Genomic DNA, 21,305 nt, shown 5'->3' with positions numbered 1-21,305 from the left:
CAGTGATGCTTGAGACCAAATTTAATATAAAATTGGATGGTTTGAACCTATAAATAAATTTATTTGTCAAGCTATGAGTTTTTTTGGACGAGTCGTAATCGAGTCCAATATTTTTTTTAACTCATAGCGAGACCAATAAATGTGTGCATTGGGTAAATGTTTTAAGAATCTTTACTTGTCTTGAGTCTCCTTAAGGAAATGTATCGTAGAACTCTATTAGGTTTACAGGCATGCAGCTTCCAAGTTCATGGTTATCAACATACAGACATTGCGTTGCAGCTGCAATATTTGAAGGACTTACCAAATGTCGTTCATGCAATGCGTTTGCATCTGCGTCTTCAGCTATATACACTACATGTACGCTGTGGATAAGCTCCACAATGCACACAAAATTACCAATATTCCTAGGCCGCGCCTAGCTGGAACTATTTTACCTTCTTTAGATCACCAGGCAAGAACTACACATCAACATCCGGTTTTTTTTAGAGATGACAACCATGTGACAACCGAACCTCCTTCATTAACGATGTGTGTGATGAACCACGCCTAAAACGGAATTAATTGAATTCATGAACTATGCTAACAGCTTCCATCACCTGCCACTACCTGCCTACCCTTCTTGGACATTCTTATCTTCATTGACAGAGACCATATTTCCACATGTGTGTACTACAAACCTACTGATTCAATCAGATTCAAGACCTCCATTCAACAATCTAACATCGCATATTTATTCCGTATATTGTATTACCATTATTTAAATTCATTTGTTTTTTGTACAGGCATTTAAGCCGAAACCTTCTTGAAGAATTGCCCGACGGATTTCTACAATCATCTCCTCATTTGACATATCTCAGCTTGTATGGAAACCGGCTGAAATATATCTCAAAGGACACATTCAAGGGATTAAAAGGACTGAGGACATTGTAAGCCTTCATGCATTTTAAGCTTCAAGTAATAAGTCCTCTCTAGATATAGTATTCAAACGTGAGAAGTCTTGATATTGTGAGAAGTCAGTATATTACATGAGGGAAAACGTGAATGCGCCGTCACACAAATGATATAATAATTGTGCATTTCCGTGTGGTTTGAGTTGTTTTTCATTGGGTTCCGTCTAATAAAATTGTTGCTATTGCTCTGTAAACGTTAAAATATTTTAGACAGTGAAATTTATCATCTCTAACGATAAAAACAAGACGATTCTTTTGAGGAAAAAAAGACAATATGAGTATGGGGTAGAGGTGACTAGTCTTTAGAAATAGTGTGTGAAGTGAGTGTATTGACCGTACACTTTAAACCCTGTATTAATCTTAACAGTGGAATTAAAATTCAATAAGAAATCCAGAACAATATGAAGCACTATATTTAGACGACCTATTCATAGCACTGATTACAAAAAACATATCAAAAGTCCCGGAAAATCCAAGCAATGGAACAATGCCTAATTCGCATAAATCCAAAATGACCGCTTATGCAGGGTGTGTAAATTTCAAAGTTAGTCAAATCAGCTTAAACTCCAAACCAATGTAGTCCTCTCGTCAGTTTTTGAAAAAAGAAAAATATCATTTACTCATTAAGGTAATTGTAAGGCAGGATTGCATTTCCACAGATGGGTACTGTAAACAAAAACTAAAATAATGTACAAGTCATATCAATCCAAAAGCCTCACCGATAGGCTACACGTGTATTTCTTGGCATCCCCTCCTTACAAATTCACCTTTTAGATGGACACTTAATTTTGTTATTTACTATAGTAAAATTGCATATTTAAGATTGAATAAGCAAGGTATATATTTCTTTCTTTTTTCAGGCTGTTGTTTCGGAACCAAATCTCTTACATTCCTCCGTTGACTTTTCAAAACACAAATTTGAAAGCATTGTAAGTATGACGTCAATATGTGACGTGTCATGTCAAAAGGGGACACTTTTGGGCAGGATCGTAAATGGAGAAATAGCCAAAAATCTGCCGGAGGTGATTTTTTCACAATTTGGGTTTGTTGCGAATTTGTGATGTTATTAATGTTTAAAATATTGTCTGATACTTTCAGACCGGATCACGAGGGTCATTCAAAAAGTTCTACCTCCATCATCGCATTTCTGTTATCTTACATGATAAGGTATTGAAATTACCCATGCATATACTCTTGAATCTTGGCTACAAAATAAAATTTATCTGATTAAAATGTGATTTTTGGTTGTTAAGATGTGTTGATGTGTTGATTAAAGTTAATACAGATTTGGTACATCGGAAACAGTCTGAAAAGAAAGGTTAATTTTGATTTAAAAGGTTGCCAACATCTATGTGGAAGTCATCACATATTTATTTCTGAAAATGATTAAATTGCTTTATTTACCAGATTTGGTACATCGGAAACAGTCTGAAAAGAAAGGTTAATTTTGATTTAAAAGGTTGCCAACATCTATGTGAAAGTCATCACATATTTATTTCTGAAAATGATTAAATTGCTTTATTTTTGTTCAAATAATTTAATTAATACCAAATGCTTGCAGTAGATTTTTACTGGGTATTATGTCTTTTTTCAAGAAAAGCCTTCGTATTGACCCTTTCCATAGGTTGTTGAATTCGATTGGGTGAGTACTTGTTGGTTCAAGTCATATTAATTATTTCATAAGATCAAATCAAGTAAGTCTTATGGACAGTTTTTGTATTTTGTAAGTATACACAAGGTTATAAACAAACTTTTTATCTTATTTCCACGTCAAGATGCAATCAATTGCTTAAAATAGCACGTAATTACGAATTACTCTTAAATGGGGTCTAGTCGAAATCTGCCAAATTTCACTAACATTTGTGTGTCTGTTGAACCCTTCGATAATTTCTTCTCATATAAAACATGTTTCATTTTGTTTTGAAATCCGAAGACATGTCAGGGAGCTCAAATAGGACCAAAATAATTATCCCGAGTAAGCAGTTGGACAACCACATCTTGAAAACATTCTTATGGACATTAACCAGAGCTACAATATGATGCTTACTAAACTTTTGGCTTCAGTTTTTAACCGTTTCCGATGTACCAAATTGTATTTATGTTAAGAAACATGTCTTAGCAACCAATAATCACATTTTCAACTTACTTTTATTTTATAGCCTAGATTTAAGAGTAATCATGTGTAATTTCAATTGCATGGCACTTAAGATAACAGAGATGGAGGTAGAACTTTTTGAACGACCCTCGTATAACTGGCATCTTGTAGTTATTTTTCAGGGTAATTCACACTCTCAACATTGTCAATAGTATTTTTAAAGGCCGATATCTCAATTTCCAATTTTATAATACCATAACTTACGAATTCAATATCTTCGCTTAGGAATGTCCGATTTCATTGGGGAAATGGCGTTGTGGAGCAAAATATTTCTATATTTAAGATATGTAAAAACCTCTAAAATGATAACCTGCCCAAAAGTGTCTCCTTTTGACATGGCACGTCACATATGACCAGATTAAATAAAATTAAATGCGTTATCTTCTTATATCGTGTAAAATCAAATTCCTTAAAGTCACTTTTTAAAGCAATGACAGACTGCTCAACACCAATCTTTTGTGCCATCCTTAACCCCTCCGATCTGTTTACATTAATGTATATACAAATACATGCAGTATATACGTAATACAAAATGAGTTTTCTTTATATTTTAGGTTCATATTCACCAACAATATTGCAAATATAAGCAAAGGTGCGCTACATACTAGCAACTGCACTATTGAGGAAGTGTAAGTATCTGTTACTCAGGGACGGTCCCTGGTTTGCTTAAAAAGATTATAGCAATTGTAAATATAATTATTTAAAAAACAGCAATAAGTCATTTTTATTCCTTTTACCATTTTCTAAGAAACTATTGTTAATAAATTTCACTTTAAAGGGAATGTCAATTTCAAGGTAATTTTCAAGTGAAGATTATCACCAAGACGTGTGTCATAACATGACGCGTATTCTTGAAGAAATTCATGCACAAAATTTTATGTAGCGTATTGGACTTGTACATGTTGCTATTTTCAAAGGGGTATTTTCTGATGTTAGCATCCGCTTTTTAGGGTACGGTTAAAGCTGGTTCAATATCCACGAAAAAAGCTTACTTCCCGTGCCACGTACATCACGGAAGACAATCAGACACCACCGAATACCGATACATCAAAACCAAGGTTAAAAATATGGAAAGATTATTAGGCAGGACACTATTTGACTTTCTAATTTGCATAATTGCATAACTAATAACCTAATTTGCATAAATGCTATCTAATTATGCAAATATGCAAATTAGAGGGCGGCTCATTAACTTTTTTGATTATTGATCAAAACAATTAAGAAAATATAAATGGTTATATATCTTTAGAATTTACAACAGTTTTAGCATAATTAATTAACAACTAAGAAGTTTGAACATTGTTAAAGACTGACATCATTTCACCTTTGGATAACCTTTGCCCATTCTCTGCTTTACCAATATATAATCAAAAATCAAATTATGTCAAACATCATTTTGAAAATGTTGACACCTTTTGACCCTTCCCGTAGACCCTACCAGGGGAGGGACAATTGATCCAATATTTTTCAAAAAATATCCAACCAGAATGCATAAGTCTTAATCAGAACAATCATTAAACGTGTCGAATCAATATTACCTTTGATTCATAACATTTGAAAGTATATTTATATTTCATCTCTTTGTCTACGATTGTAATAATTTTGTTTTCTCACTCAAAATCTACGATTTCTAGCCACATTTACCAGAACCCTTTAACTGTAATTGAGGAGGGATCGTTTGATTGCTTAGCAGAAAATGGCAGCAAAGTGTAAGTTTTATGGTACATTAAGGAGGTACTACACCCCTGGCCGTTTTTGTGCCTATTTTTGCATTTTTTCTCAAAAATTATAGCGCATTGGTGACAAGTAAGATATGTATATTATAGGGGCACGGACTACAACTACTGCACTGAAAATTCAGCAACTCAAGGCACGTAGTTATTGATTTATTGACCAAATATTGGTTTTCCCTCATTTTCAACTCCACAACTGTTGTCTGTGCTGAAATAAAATTTTCAGTGCAGGAGTTGTAGTCCTTGCCCCTATAATATACATATCTTACTTGTCACCAATGCGCTATAATTTTGAGAAAATGCAAAAATAGGCACAAAATTGGGCAGGGTGTAGTACCCCTTAATAATCATGACAACTCGTGATAACAACTTTACGGGCGCACACAACAACAGTGGCCTACTTTTGGAGCCTTCGTTATTTTTTTTATTTAGCTTTTGGCTTAAAATGCCAACAGCTTTTATGAAGAGGAGCTAAGAGGTCTAAGATAAAGCTGTTGGGTTAAAATTCCAACAGCTTTTATGAAGAGGTATAAGATAATAGATAATAATAATACACCCTATCCTCATTCTTATTGAGGGTGACGCTTTGTGTAAATCAGTAGAAGGGGTTAATGTAAATAATGGTTAATTTTAGTCAATGTTGAGGTCTTGCCCTGCGGGGCCCTTATATTGGGGTCCCACTTGGAGTGCTTAGTCGTCGTATGGGAGTCCCCGGCCCTACTGGGGCAAGAAAGCAATAGTGACCTTACTGGTTACTTTTAAACTTTTTACCCCATAATTTCGCTCGTTCTCCAGGCCCTGTCCTCTATCGGGGCTAATTTATACTTTAAGCTTGTTGGATATCCATATTCCGCGGTTAGTTGATCTTTGTAGCCCTGCGTGGCAAACTAGTTGGATATCCACATTTCGTGGTTAGTGGTTCTTTTTCTTAGAGGTTAGAGTGTATATAAAAAACTGTTTGGATGCTGTGAGGTGCCTTTTTTGTCCCCATCAAACGAAGTTTAAAATGAGGACTATAAAACAAGCGCCGATGTATGTCTTTGTGTGGGCAGTTTGTGGCAGTATGTATCAGCAGAAAATGTAAACCCATGGCCAAAAACAAGTTACCCTTGATTTCTCCCACATATTTTTGTTTTTAAAATAATAACAAAGCCCTCTTAAAAGGCTATTAGGGAGTTTGTTTCCCCCCAATTTATATTACAAGGAAAACAGATGAAACCACAGGGTCCAGCATTGTGGTTTGAGAACCGCCCTTTCGGAATTTGCTAATCAACTTGATAATTTTTTTAGCTTTTTCGGATTGAGTCATCACATGATTATAATAGGTCTTACTGATTGGTGAGTAAGGTCAATACAATTGTTTACTTAGTGATAAGGCTGAACATATAGGAAAAATTACACCACATTTCGCCATAATACATTCTAGAAACGCTTGCTGTTAGAATAAGAAAAATTTTAATGCTAATTTATTGCACATTCTAGGGAAGCGTGGTTACCTTTTAAAATAACCGAGTGAGAGGGTTTTCAAGAAAATATTTTTCCTGTCAAAACTGAAGCATCCTCTGTATAAAAGAAAATATGAATATTAACTGCACATCATATATAACGATTCGTGATACCCAATTGTGGCACATTTGATGTCGTTTATGAGGCAGAGAATTTTATTTCAATTTTATATACGCCAAAATATTTTTTTTATTTATCAAGAATAAGGATAGAAAAAACGTTGAAAATTCTATGTATAAATAACATTAGACCCGGCAAAAGATTACTGTTTCGTTTTTATGGTAATCTAATCTTTTATTTCCTGAAAAAAAATTTTGGGTCTAATGTCGAATATTCACATACTTGATCAAAACATCGAACGTGTATACAAGAAAATGGTAGGTTTTTCTCTATAGTATTTTACTGACCATGGAAATGTACTGAGACACAAGCACGTGTCAAAATCGATATAATGTATTGTCCATATAGACGCCCAGTTATCATGCTTATCGTTGATTTTTTTTGTATAAAACACGCAGTTAACAACAATTGAGCGCTAATAATACACATAAATGTTTTTATTTGAAATAAAATTCCAAAATATGGTACGTTTTCTGCCTTTGCTTGTCACGTGGTAGGCCTATGTTGAAGTTGCGATTATCTTCAAATAAGTTTCAACTGAATTCCAACAAGACAAATGGCCGAGTGGTCTAAGGCGCTGATGAGTTCATAGTGTGTCCAAAGCAGTACGCCGTCGTGAGTTCGAACCCCGCCTCCGCCAAATTTTAATGAAGTAAAATTAAAATTAAAATTTTACTTTAAAAAAATTTCATATTGGGGAAATGTGACTGGCAGAATTTATGTATGGCGTGGAGTGGTGTGAGGAAAAATACACTGGATATTTTCAGACAGCCGATTTACTGCCCACTGAAACTTAGTCCACGTTCATGATAAAGAAACTACTGTCTGTTCAATTAGCTTAGATTCTTGAATTTTTAAGATATTTGAAAAAATAGAAAATTGTGGTCAAAGTCATCAAAGAAAAGTGTTAGCACAGCCTTAGACCTAACATGATTTATACTTTTCAAATTCTAAAGTTCAGTTTAGAACCTCATTTCTTTTCAATTTTGGTCTTTTCCCGCGATATTTTTATAAAAAGCCGTAGAACGTCGGGTACCATAAACTTTTTTGAATCAATCCATTTGGAGCAATGGGGACGAATGTCATAATGCCCTGAGATAGTATTTATCCACCAAAAAACGTTGATAACGTAAAGAAAGCAGCAAGTTTAAAAAGCCCCCACCTCGGCTCACTTTTTGAAACTTGGTCCCATTTGTAAAAGATACTGATTTAATCTTTGTCATAATCATCAACTTAAAACATTTCCAGAAGTGTTATGCATCTTTAATGTGCCGATGCGATATTAAGTTGGAACGATCAGAAAGGTTATTATGTTGTTCTTGGCCAATATCCTATATATGTTTTGTTTTATAATAATTATTAAGTTCATGACCAATGATTGAATTAAACGAATAACAAGTAGGCATGTTAATGGCAATGATGCTATTGTTTAAACGTTAAAAACACCGATTTGCTGTTGATATTCAAAATGGGACCAAGTTTCAAAAAGTGAGCCGAGGTGGGGGCTTTTAAACTTGCTGCTTTTTTACGTTATCAACGTTTTTTTGGTGGATTTTCTTTCTTTTTATGAATGTAGCCAAGCAGCTCTAAGCTTGGAAAGTCATCGGGTTACGAAGTACTCCATAAAACGAATAAAACGAAAAATAGATGTTTGAAATTATGTTATCCTTGATTTATGACAGTAAATAATTTAATAAAACTTTATCAGCCGTTTATTTTGAAAACTTGCTGGTCACTGCTACCGCGTGACTGTAATGTTAATAGGGATACATATACATTTTAATATACTTTAATTATTCAAGGCAACTAAGAAAATGTAAATATGAATAACACATACCCAATGTTGACGATGCCAGCGAGACACAGAGTCAGTCCGATTTACTTCAAATTGAAACTATGTAGCAAGGCTTATACTACGGAAGCGTCTAAGTGCCACCACTTAGCAAGATAATTATGTTTTAATGATTTAGTGTTTTAATGATATCCAAACTTCGCGGTCGATAGTTCTTTGTAGCCCTGCGGGGCAATCTAGTTGGATTTCCCGATTAAGCGGCGGTTGTTGGCGGTCTTTTGCGGTTGTAGTTTTAATTTCCCTCATTCTTCATGCCCTACCCTCTATCGGGGGTTAATTTATAGTTTAAGCTCGTTGGATAACTACGGTCGCGGTGTGTGGGTCTTTGTAGCCCTGCGGTTGGATATCCAAATTTCGCGATTGATAGTTGGATTTCCCTATTAAGCGGCGGTTGTTGGCGGTCTTTTGCGGTTTGTAGTTTTAATTTCCCTCATTCTTCATGCCCTACCCTCAATCGGGGGTTAATTTATAGTTTAAGCTTGTTGGATAACTATACTTCGCGGTGTGTGGTTCTTTGTAGATTTGCGGGGCAATCTAGTTGGATATCCAAATTTCGCAGTTGATAGTTATTTAGATTTAGAGATCTAGTTGGATTTCCCTATTAAGCGGCGGTTGTTGGCGGTCTTTCGCGGTTTGTGGTTTTGATTTCCCTCATTCTTTATGCCCTACCCTCTATCGGGGGTTAATTTATAGCTTAAGCTTGTTGGATAACCATACTTCTTTGTAGCCCCGCGGGGCAATTTAGGTGGATATCCAAAATTCGCGGTTTGTGGTTCTTTGTAACCATGTGGAGCAATCTAGTTTGACATCCCTATTGAGCGGCGGTTGTTGGCGGTCTTTCGCGGTTTGTGATTTTAATTTCTCTCATTCTTCAAGCCCTGCTCTCTATCGAGGGTTAATTAAATAGCTTAAGCTTTTTGGCTATCAAAATTTCGCGGCTTGTGGTTCTTTGCAGCCCTGTGGAAAATCTTGTTGCACATTCCTATAGGCTGTGCCAAGTTGTTCTGTGTGTCTGTGGTGGGGACAGTCCCTCCTTTCAATAGGCCTTTGTGTATTTTTGCCGCTTTGCTAATTTGTCTTTACGTATGACTTTAATGGCCTTCCATATTTGGTTGTCTCTTTTTGGATACGTTTTTGTCCCTGCTGGCCTTCCATATTAGTGGAACAATTTTTCACACATAGAGTGTATGCAACAAACCAACCGGAACGGTATAAGAATTGAAATGACAGTCATGTAGGAATACAGTTCTACGATAGCTGAAGATGACAGAGGGACAGGTCTCTAGATCGATTCAACAACCATTCATACATATTACATGTTTTATTGTCCTATTATCATGCGAATGGCCCCGTGGTAGGACAGAACTTTATTTAAATGAGAAAATATTGGTAACCTGATCTAGTTTCTTGTGTTATTCAGATTGTTGTGTTGTTCAGATTTAAATAAATAAAGAAAGTAATAAAGAGATTTCTTTTATTATTTGTTCTGCTAGCGGCTGCACTATAGGTTTTTTTAAATAGGCCCTTAATATAATAAATAATAAACCTGAGAATCAAATATCTTGCTTTGATAAAAAAAAATAATATCACAATAGCACTGGATGATTAAAATTGTGTTATCCTTGATTAATGACAATAAAATTATTGTTTAATACAATATTGAAAAAAAAACACCAGTCGGTCATCGGGTTTCGAACTCGGATCCCCGGATCCGGAGTCGAACGCCGAAACCATTGAGCTACGGGACTCTGATATAAATTGCTGTGTCGAAGTACATTATTTATTATATGAATGGGTGCATCGTCCGGAAAGAACAAAAGAATTGTGAAAAACTTGATTTTTTTGGCGAATGGGACACAGAATTTGTATGTAGGGTATCTCAGAAAATGCTAGGGTATAATTGGAAGTAAATCTGAAAAAGTAGTGTGTAGGTGATTGCCCGCTAGTGCTGTAGCCTTGTCCAAAAATTCTGGATCAGCATTATTTTCCACTAATTTTGGCTATGAAATACCGGGTGAAATGAAGCAAAAGTGTTTGTTTATTATTAAACAATGGTTGACTGTAGGATTGGTGTCCCTTTTGAATTAATGAGTTGTCAAGATATTACATTTGGGACTCTAAATAACATTAAACATGGTTTTAGATACACTTTGTACCCAGCGAAAAATATCATAGAACAATAGAAGTCAAGTGTTTTAATGTTAGGTGTAAATATAGTCTCGCGGGAGCATCTTATTAGTCTTCTTTAACAGTCTTTTAAAAAAAAAAAACTTGCTGGTCACGGCTACCGCGTGACTCTAATTCGACCATCCGTATCAGGAAGTATTGTCCATCAAAATAGCTATATTAGCCAGTATGCCTAATTTGTGTTGAAACCCTACTGTTGAAACATTACGTTATTATTTATGAACTAAGCTGTTCTAAAATATGCCCAGCTTATATATATAAATACATTCCTTGTGTATTTATTTATTTATTTATTTATTTATTTATTTATTTATTTATTTATTTATTTTACGAATTGTTCTGAGAAGGTATAGGCCTATAGGCCTACTATAAAATTACACATTTATTTTCAATTTGTTATTCCGGGTTGTTTTTTTTGTATGAGAAGGACATTTGGAAACAAAAGAATTTTTGCATCAGAAAATATTATTTAAAACAATCAGCTTACAGGAAACAATCAGGTTACAGAAAACACTTCTTGTAAAGTCACTGTATCTGAAAATGTCAAGCGAAAGCTGATATTCCTGGGAAGGAATAATGGTATTAAACAAAACTCAAGTTACATTGTAAACCAGTTGAAATAAGAACGAAATCCATAATTTTAATGTCATTGTTTAGGAAAAAATAATGCTCAGAATAATGTTATGCATAAAACGTAATCGCGCCATAAGTATAGTTTCGTGTAACAAAAACCGGTGGACCATCATCACCTATAGAACCTATCCAATAACCGGAACGATATAACAATTGGAATGGCAGGACAGATTGGTGGACAGATTGTTTTGCCAAATTGGATAGGGTCTATGCCCTAAGTTGAGAATGGACCGTCCCACTCGATTTGTAAAAAGGTCGCGAACCCTTATGGTGGACCCAAGTAACTGCCTAAAATGAGGCAAAATTGAAAAGAAATGGGGTTTTAAATTGAACTTTGGAATTTGAAAAGTATAAACCACATTAGGTCTAAGGCTGTGCTAACACTTTTCTTTGATGACTTTGGCCACAATTATTTATTTTTTCAAATATCTTAAAAATTCAAGAATCTAAGCTAATTGAACAGACAGTAGTGACCTCGTACCTCCATGCTTCATAGAATTTGAATACATGATCTACCAAGTAATGCTTGCTTACCTTTATGTCAATAATTGGAACCCTAATAATGACAAGTTTTGGTATTTATCTAATCTTCCTGAGTCCCTGATTTGTGAAAGTATAGACCTAATTGTCCATGTATAAGTAGCCATCTTATTAAGGCCTTATCTGCATTGTATAATTGAATATGATAGTGATATTGATTTGAAAGCTTATACAGTTAGCAACCTGGACAACCGATTCTTTTGTTCTGCAAGGCTCACTCAGTCATTTAATGAGGCAATACAAACGATCGAATTTGGTGTTGAAATGAGCTAAATTTTGAGTCACACCTTTTCAATGTAAAATTAATTTTCTCGGCCAAATAAAAAGCAATCATTTTCATTTTTTCAGTAAATGTCAGGTCAAATTGTAGTGCTTGATACTGTATTTTTTTTCAAATCCTAGTGTTAAACTTAGGCGTGAAATTCAGTCATTTCGTGTAAGATTTTCGATTTTGATAGGCTTAAACTCTGCCCGCGAGCCTTTTTTGGATCAACCTTTAGCTTTTCAAAGTAATATAGTTCGCTAATGAAGGATTTTTCCCAACTTTCTAACGCACATCACCGTGAGCGATATATCATAGTTTTGTCAGAATTTCCGTTTTGATTTCACCATTTTTACTCCCGCCTGAAATTTTTTCAAAATCAACGCGTGAAATCTAAGGCTAATACTAGCATTGTGGATCGATATCCCTGGGTTTAATAGGAATACCGGCATGGGTACAGTGTTGCCAGAGCTTCAATATAGCAACGAAATTCCCAGGCCTAATAGCGCTCCAACTGATCACAGCGGCGTAGCTGGGATTTTTCCAAGGGGGGCAAGCCTGTATGGGGCGGGGGCCCAAATCCACCAAATTTCCCTGCACTTGGGGGAGAGGGGCGGGGGCCCAAATAGAAAATTTTTGCCAGGCTTATTGAATATAATCGTATGGTATTGCATATCGTATGGATTCTCCATCTCTCTGCCCCTCTTCTCCCTCTCTTCCCCTCTCTCTCCTCTCTTTTTCTTCTTTCGCCCTCTTTTTTCCTCTTTTTCCTTGCACTAGGGGCGGGGGCCCAAATAGGCAAATTTTGCCAGGGGCAATTGCCCCCTGCCCCCGGCAGCTACGCCACTAACTGATCATGTTTATAGCACGATGAGGATCTTTCATGATCATCGGACCAATGTGTTGAAATTTGCTTCTCCTCAAAACAACTTTGCCCGACAATCTTACATGCAATTGGGCAATATTTTTAACAAAACTTTCTTTTACAAAACATAATATTACGCTGTATGTTTTATGATAAAGCAAACTGTTTGGAACACACTTCCAAATAACCTTCGTAACGCCCCCAGACTTTCGTTATATAAACGCCAGCTTGAAACCAATCTTTTATAAATTGATTGTTTTTATGTTTGTTTGTAAATTTCGTGCTTTACGCGCTTTGAGTTCCTCATCAGAGATTGTGCCTTATAAGAACCATTCATTATCATTGCTAACTTAAACAGGTTTTTTTTTTTTTTAAAAAACCTGTTCAAGCAATTATTTAAAATTGCTTGCTTAAAAACAGAATAACTTGGATGTTAATACTTGACGTAGTGTTTCAATTGTCACGAAGGTGACTGGGTATGGTGCCTTTTGTTTGTGTTTGTTTGAAACTGCTTTTGGAAACCCACCGAAAGTCATAGGCCCTAATGAAGCAGCTAAAACAATACCAGGTTAAACATGGAAGTTTATAAAAACCTGTTAAATAACCTTAAGGAAAAAAAAAAACATTTGTGGCAACAATAAGCCTTGCATTAGAAGTCATGGTTAAAGTGTGTTGAGTACCACCCCAAAGTTTTCCTACATACACCCCCACTACCCACCTCACACACCTCTGCACCCACCCCACCTCATAGGCCTACATGTACATGATGATATTACATAATAATATATGGCATAGCTATACATTTAGGTATACGCCTACATCTCAAATTAAAAACAAACCCGAACACAAGTCTGAAGGGTGTAATGAAAATGGCAACCCGCGATGGGGGGGTAGGTCATACAAAATTCACCTGGAGATAGGAGGGACAGAAGATTAAAATCCCGTATAATAACACGCTAATTTTTCTAGGTTTGGACCGTGGATTTTCCCATGGACCTCAAGCGTGCGTCTCTTTTAAGAGAAAATACGGACTAACCTAGGTAAACAAACAAACAGACAGACAAAATGGTTTTCATAATCATAGAATCCATATAAATTGAAATTGCAGGCTATCACGGGAGCAAATTTTAAAAATTCACCTCATTTACCAGAAAACCCGATTTGGGCTACTAAATGGCTGGTCGGGCAATATTTGCTTTTCAATGGAAAATTGCCCTGGATGACAACAATGAAAATATCGACTATTTCTGCTGGTTGCTCACGAGATAAAAGTAGTGAGTTTGACATTTTCGGAGCATGAAGGGAAAAGGGTAAAATAAAACGGAAATTCTGACAAAACTATAATATATAGACCCACACGATGTGCGTTACAGAGGTGGGAAATATCTTTCTTTAGCAAACTATATTAGTTTGAGACGCTAAAAACCAATTCCGTAAAAAGCTCGCGGGCGAACTCAACGCCTATAAAAATCAAAAATATCACACTAAAAGACACAATTTGATGCTTAATTTTAATACCAGGATTTAAAAAAAATATATATATCCAAGCACCAAGTTTTTAACTGACATTACTGAAGAAAAAAAAATATTGCTTTATATTTGACCGAGAAAATTAATTTCATAGCAAAAAGGTGTATCTCTGAATTGTGCTGATTTTAACATGTATCGATCGACTTTTAGCGCGACTAAGCATTTCTAAAGAATCGGTTGTGCAGGTGGCTGACTGTATATTTGAAAAGTTTCTTGCTGGCGAGTTGTATTTATAAGCTTCATTAAATACATCATGGATATAAAATAGGTCTAGAAGTTGTCAGTCTGTACCTATAGGGACTTCTGCACACTATAAATAAAGTTCAGTATTAAAAACAGTAAAAAAGCTTTAAAAAATACAAAATGGAGTTTTTGTTAAATTATTTTCCAGAGTTTTGATGTAGGTATCATTATGCCTCAAATCGTGGGTCGTATCACATACTGACGTATTCCAAATTGTTAACATTTTTGAGAAAACTGGTACAATAGTTTGTTATATTCTACTCTATATATTCACCAAATACCATGCCTCAATTTAATTTTGTCGTACTTGCAAAACCTTGAAATGTCTGCATCACGTATTTGTCGATCACCTATACTGCGCAAGCCCAGTTTGTCGTATCTGCAATTTGAAGAATTTGCCGTTTCACATAGTGACATATTTGCGCGACGTATTTGCGTGACTCTGTCATTGCACGGTAAAATTGCTGTTTTGTCCTTTTCACATAGTGACGTATTTGCGCAACTGTTTCACATAGTGACGTATTTGCACGACGTATTTGTCATTTGAACGGCGAAATTGTCATTAGTACTTTCCACATAGTAATGTATTTTATTTAATATTGATTTTTTTGGCAGAATAAGCTATATTCTGATAGTGATAAGTGAACTACATTGAAAATATAATATATTTGCATTATTCTTAACCGGGTTTTAACCGACAATAATGTTTTAATAATCAAGATTATACAGCAAATGAAAATCTTTAAATTTTAAAATGCGATTATTTCGAAATGCGTATTTTGCAAATACGTCAGTATGTGATACGGTCAACGAAATCACTTATTTATTGTAAAATTAGTGCAGAGTAGATTAGATAAGAAAATTGATCACCTGATCCGTAAACTGTGTATTTTAAAGACCCATCTTGTTTCTTAGTCACCAGACCATCTACCCAGATTCTGATCGCTCAAGAAAGATTAGCCGCGAAAGTCCACTAACCACGCCGCCCATCAAAACGCGCTATAATCAGAGACTTAGTAGATGGTCTGGTAACTCAGAAGAACGGTATGATGACGAAAATGATAATAAAATGGTAGTTATGGCGATGATGATGATTATAATGAAGATAATAATAACGACGACTATGAAGATGATGAAGAGGATCATGACGACGACGACGACGATGATGATGATGATGATGATGATGATGATGATGATGATGATGATGATGATGATGATGATGATGCTGATGATGATGATGATGATGAAGATGAAGACAAATCCGACGACGGCTATGATGATGATGAAGAAGAAGAAGATGATGATGATGATGATGATGATTGATGATGATGATGATGATGATGATGATGATGATGATGATGATGATGATGATGATGATGATGATGATGATGATGATGATGATGATGATGATGATGATGATGATGATGATGATGAACGCCATACCGACGACGACTATGATAATGATGTGGATGGCATTTATTACCATTAGTTTTCCTTATTTTGAATCAATCGGTAAAATAATTTCTTTTGCAGATATTATCCAGTAGACTATCTACAAAATATACCCCACTTTCCACCTAGTGTTGAAATGTAAGTCAAGTATCGATCCGTATTCGCCACTTGCACGGTTCCGCCATTATGCACTATATGCGGGAGAGCCTCGAACTGGCAGCATACATGAAAGGAAGAATTACGTAACCTTACACAGAATGTTATATGACTGGTTCAATTCCCATTCATGTATGCTGCCAGTTCGAGGCTCTCCCGCACATAGTGCATAATGGCGGAACCGTGCAAGTGGCGAATACCATGATACTATTAAGCAGGGGTTCGTGTCTCTGCGCAATTTTTTCAGCAAGATTCATAAACACTGACGTTTAAAAGAGAATATGATAATATCGTCCACTTGTTCAAATAATGAAGCGCTCATATTTCATGACGTGATTCAATCAGCCAATAGGCTACCTCCTAATAAGCATTCTTAGTCAGTGGGAGTGGTCTATAGTTCGTAGACACATTTCTGATTGGACATTCGCATGATTTCGGGTGCCGTCTATCAGGCCGTAGACGACCCCACGTCATCATGCGTCTTGATAATGCGTAACACGCGTGTAGAGATGCGCGTATGTATCGCGCTGGATGCGTAGACTAGTGCGGAATACGCGAACGCGCTAGCAGTACGCGCAACAGAATACGTGAAGTTGTAAACAAGTTTCGTTCATTTTATAATGAGGGGAGTTTTAATGACGGTAACTTAGTTTTTACTTTAAAAAAATTGTTTACAGTTATTAAAATAATATTTAACTGACTAAGAATGAGAATAAACGATAGGAATTTTTATTTTGCCTATCCTCTACCTATGATAGACGACAGGCAGGTCCAATATTTTTATCGTAGTGGATACCGGCTGCGCCGGCATCCACTACTCAAAATATTGGACCTGCCTGTCGTCTATCACACGGTAGAGGATAGGCAAAATAAAAATTCTATCGTTTATTCTCTAAGTACATGCGCTACATCGCCAAAAAGTGTTCATGAACTATAACAAAGGGTGTAGATTTGTCCTGATAATTCAAACCATAAGAATGTATAAAAAAAATAACATTAACAATAACAATAATTTCTGTATTACGTTGTATCGTCCTCTTGTTTTAGTAATATAGTATGCATCTTTCAGTCAACAAATTCTAGTTTCATAGCAAATGATAAGGAGGATTTGGTATTTTCCTTTGATTTTACAGGTCTGGAGTTGGAGATAACATCAATACTTTCTTGGATGCATTGTCTTTCACATGGATCTTGGAAAGAGGCATGATCATATCTGGTTTCCAATGCAAAGGTTCAACTTGTGTTCCATGCAAACCGGGTACCTTCGGTGACGGTATTAACTACGGCTGTATTAGATGCCCGGCTGGTAAGCTTTGAGATTCAAGAATCTGTTCTTGTTTATCATAGAAATGCCAAGTCAATTCTACCAGAAGGAAATCAATATTCAGTGACCTTTGTACTTTTTTTAAGCATGAAAGCTGTCGTTTTGGCTACAATCCATTGTGAGTATCAGTTTAGATTCCATTTAATATCATTATAAATAAAATAGATTTCTCCATGTTCCGCAGCTAAGGTATTTAATATCTTTGTTCATTTCAGGTGGGTATTTTCAAACAAGACAAGCTCAAGTATCAATGGAAGTTGGAGGTATTGGGTGTGATTTGTGTACTAATGGTACTTTTGTTTCGCCTGAACGAGCTCCCGGAGCCCGCATATCAGATTGTCAAGTATGTCCGGTGGGAACCGATAAAAATAAGTTTGCAAGACTACGTGCCTGTCCTTGTTTAGATAAATATTACCGAACAGATAGATTTGGTCCTTGTATGCCCTGCCCCGCAGAAGGTGTCATTTGTAGCAATGAATCGCAGAAGGTTCAGCCTGGATATTGGTGGACATGGGATCGGAATTTGTCGAACACCACCCACGTCCTTGAATTTGCACAGAATAGATCGAGTACAATGTATAGTGCGTTTGTTGAAAATCTACTAACATTTGACAGGTCATATGATCCTGCAAGTACAAGATTTGAAGGTACCCTTCCCAAACCATTTCGTTGCCCAGGAAGAGACGAAGCTTGTCCGGCTTTAAATGGCATAAATGAAAGTTGTGGTGTTGGTTATGAAGGATGGGTTTGTTCCACATGTAGCATAGGCTACTATTCATGGTTTGAATATTGTGTGAAATGTCCTCCACTCTGGCATCTGATCTTGGAGCTGTTGCTTGTAGTTATTCTAATGTGCATACTAGTTGCGATAGTCATTTTGGATCTCAAGAAAAGATGAAGGAGCGTGAGCAACATAGAGATAAAAAGTCGCTCCAAAGATCTCTGGTTTATGTTCTAATCGCTCGATTTAAAATAGTTCTGGGTTATTATCAAATAGCCGGGGCTATATTTACTTCTCTTCATAACATTCATTGGCCAACGAAAGTGTCAAATCTTGCTTACGTGTTCAAGGCTCTAGAGCTGAACATATTCAAGTTACTAGCAAAGCCACGCTGCTATATTGATGAACTTCAGTTGAACATCTACACAGAATTCCTTATCGGGTTAGTGTTTTGTATTCTTGTTGTGTTTTTTCCAAGTATTGTCTTTGCATTTAAATGGTTGTTTCTGCGATTTGATAAAACATTATCTGTCGCTGAAATGAAAAACAAACTACGCAGATTCAGAGGGAACTGCTGCTTGGTTGTCGTCGTAGTTTTGTTCATCTCTTACCTGAGTTTATGTGATGTGATCTTGTCTCTAATGCCAGTGGCTTGTCAAGAATTCTGTGTCGATGTGAATGATGATTACTGCACGGAACGACTGCGATCTGATTATTCAGTTGACTGTAATACTGAGAAACACAAGAACTACGTCACAACAGCCTATGTCTCATTGTTTTTTGTTTTCGGATTATCCCTTGGGCTTGTTCATTTTGATTTTGTCCCAAAAAATAACATTTCGTCGGGAAATGGAGCAAGTCAATGAATCTCCTCAGAACGTAAACATTAATACTGAAATCGGCGGAAATGAAGCGATCGAAAACATTAGAAGAGACGAAGGTAATATCGCAACTGCAGATTTCGATAGCCAATCTGATACGACTCCTTTACTTGACAACCAAACTGACGATGAGCGGTCAATCAATCTCGATGGTACGGAGTTGGATTACGAAGATAATCATGCTTTGAACAGAATTGGAGCTAGTATTCAGAGAAACGAAAGCATTGATTATGAGCAGTCAATAAACTCAGAAGAAGATGAAAACGTGGAGTTGGCAGCATGTAATAACGACGTTCAGAATGTCCAGACAAATGAAGCTAGTACGCAGACAACTGAGAGTATTGACTATTCTAAATACCCATTGTATGTGCAGTTCTTCTGTGAAAACTACAAACGAGAGTACTGGTATTGGGATGTAGTAGAGCTATGCCGTAAAGTGTTGCAGACATCACTTGTAGTTCTCTTTGGGTCAGAGGACCCTCTTACCTTAGGGGCGACTGTAGCTGTGTCCATGGTGTTCATTACAAGTCATGCGTATTTCAAACCAATGAAAGATTCTTTTGAACAATTACTGCAGATGACTTCTCTTGTTGCAATCTTTCTCAACCTGCTCTGTGCTGAGATTCTACTGGTTCCACTAACAGACCCATCTGGACATCGACAAGCAGCAATGTCTGTATTCGTAATTTTACTCAACATGTCGGTTGTGCTCCTTGCTGTGGGTAAGTTTACACTACAAAGTGTTTTATGATCACTAAATGAACATTAAAATATATCGTAGAGGATAATGGAAACAGTAATATGGTTTTTGATAATTTTTAATATTGTGATTAAAATCATATCACCTTTTACCATGCGTGTGAAAGAGTTCCAAAGTTAATGCTGTTAATTAAGTATCACTTCCTATCTTAGGATGGGCTAAATGCGATCAAAGACTTTAAGTTTTGCTAAAGAGCGCAAAATCGCAGAAGAAGAAGAGAAAACACACCAAAACAGGTTTCACGCATTTCACTGTAACAAATTATTTCACTCGAACAAATATATGCGAAAATATCAATATCTTCATAGTCAAGATTGTGTAAACGAATCAAGCATGTTTTTTGCGTCATGTGTGTATAATATCATTTTAATCATTTAATGTTGCAGGTAACTCAATTATGATATTGTGGAGGTCGGTGAAGGAACATGGGTGTAGTGGAGCGTGCTCCTGTCAAAATTGTTTGTCCATCGCAAATGGAATCCTTTCCAGTGCTTCTAATGGCATTCGTCATTGGCCCGCAAGTAATGGAAATAATCCTGCACCAGTTTAGCGAACAATGAATGTAAAATTTGGGAACATTTCAACGAAGCATGTAAAATATTGAGGCAGGCATTATATACCGAGCAATTGAGATGCAATGACCTTTGTCATTTAGGTTTGCATTTTTGGGGGGAATAAAATTAAAATTTGAATGAACTATTTTATTTAGTATGCTTAACGCGCACTCTTGACGTTGTTTTTTTCGATAAATTGAGCTTTATAATAATGTACTTTATAATATTTTTTTACAAGCAAAGAAAATCCAGATTTGTAAACTCCAACTGCATTTTTATGGATATTATTTCACTTGTGCTCGCAATTTAAAAGGAAAGAAAATCTTTGTAGAACCAGCGGAATACACGCGCGCACCAACGCATTCCTGACACTAATATTCAATTACGACATTTTAATTATTCTTCGCTTCTTTGCTTCCCTAATTATATATATATATATATATCCCTATGTATATATATAGAAACACATTAGTGTCAGGAATGTAGGAGAAAACAGAACACCTGTAATATAGATATTCAGTCGTTATCAATATAGTTAATTGATAATTGAACTTGCTACAAACGGGATTTTTATTTTACCTATATTCACGGCATATTATATTATCTGATGTCTGTGGTGTTTATTAACATTTATTAATGGTATTAAGGGGTCGGTCACCCACAATATTAGAAAAAATTGTTCGAACACTTTAAAGGCCTTATTGGAAATGGTCCCCTTCTACCCCCGTACAATGTTGGCATACCCAATATGCTCATCTTCACCATATCTTCTCTCAACATTGATTGGTTGGGAAAGGGGAGGGGATATGCTTAAGATGAACATTAAGAGAACTCTATTATAATTCTTAGTTTCCAGTGACTCATATAGCGTGCGCACTATA

General features: G+C 36.0%; 1 protein-coding gene across 3 annotated transcripts in view; it reads left to right on the top strand.

The window, feature by feature from the left end:
• The window catches only part of LOC140136206 (uncharacterized), a 40,814-nt gene extending 20,033 nt beyond the window's left edge, over positions 1-20,781 (top strand). For all 3 annotated transcript variants that reach the window (XM_072157924.1, XM_072157925.1, XM_072157923.1), the window contains 8 exons: positions 783-926; positions 1,811-1,879; positions 3,660-3,734; positions 4,740-4,814; positions 16,110-16,166; positions 17,318-17,490; positions 17,724-19,832; positions 20,257-20,781. In XM_072157924.1, the coding sequence (XP_072014025.1) occupies positions 783-926; positions 1,811-1,879; positions 3,660-3,734; positions 4,740-4,814; positions 16,110-16,166; positions 17,318-17,490; positions 17,724-18,406 (1,276 nt within the window). In that variant the 3' untranslated portion in view covers positions 18,407-19,832; positions 20,257-20,781. The remainder of the gene's footprint in view (positions 1-782; positions 927-1,810; positions 1,880-3,659; positions 3,735-4,739; positions 4,815-16,109; positions 16,167-17,317; positions 17,491-17,723; positions 19,833-20,256) is intronic.
• The last annotated feature ends 524 nt before the right edge of the window (positions 20,782-21,305 follow it).

Source organism: Amphiura filiformis, chromosome 16 (assembly GCF_039555335.1).
Source record: "Amphiura filiformis chromosome 16, Afil_fr2py, whole genome shotgun sequence".
In the NCBI taxonomy this organism is placed as follows: Eukaryota; Metazoa; Echinodermata; class Ophiuroidea; order Amphilepidida; family Amphiuridae; genus Amphiura; species Amphiura filiformis.
The sequence above is the reverse complement of the archived record's forward strand: the minus strand, read 5'-3'. Positions and strand labels throughout refer to the sequence as shown.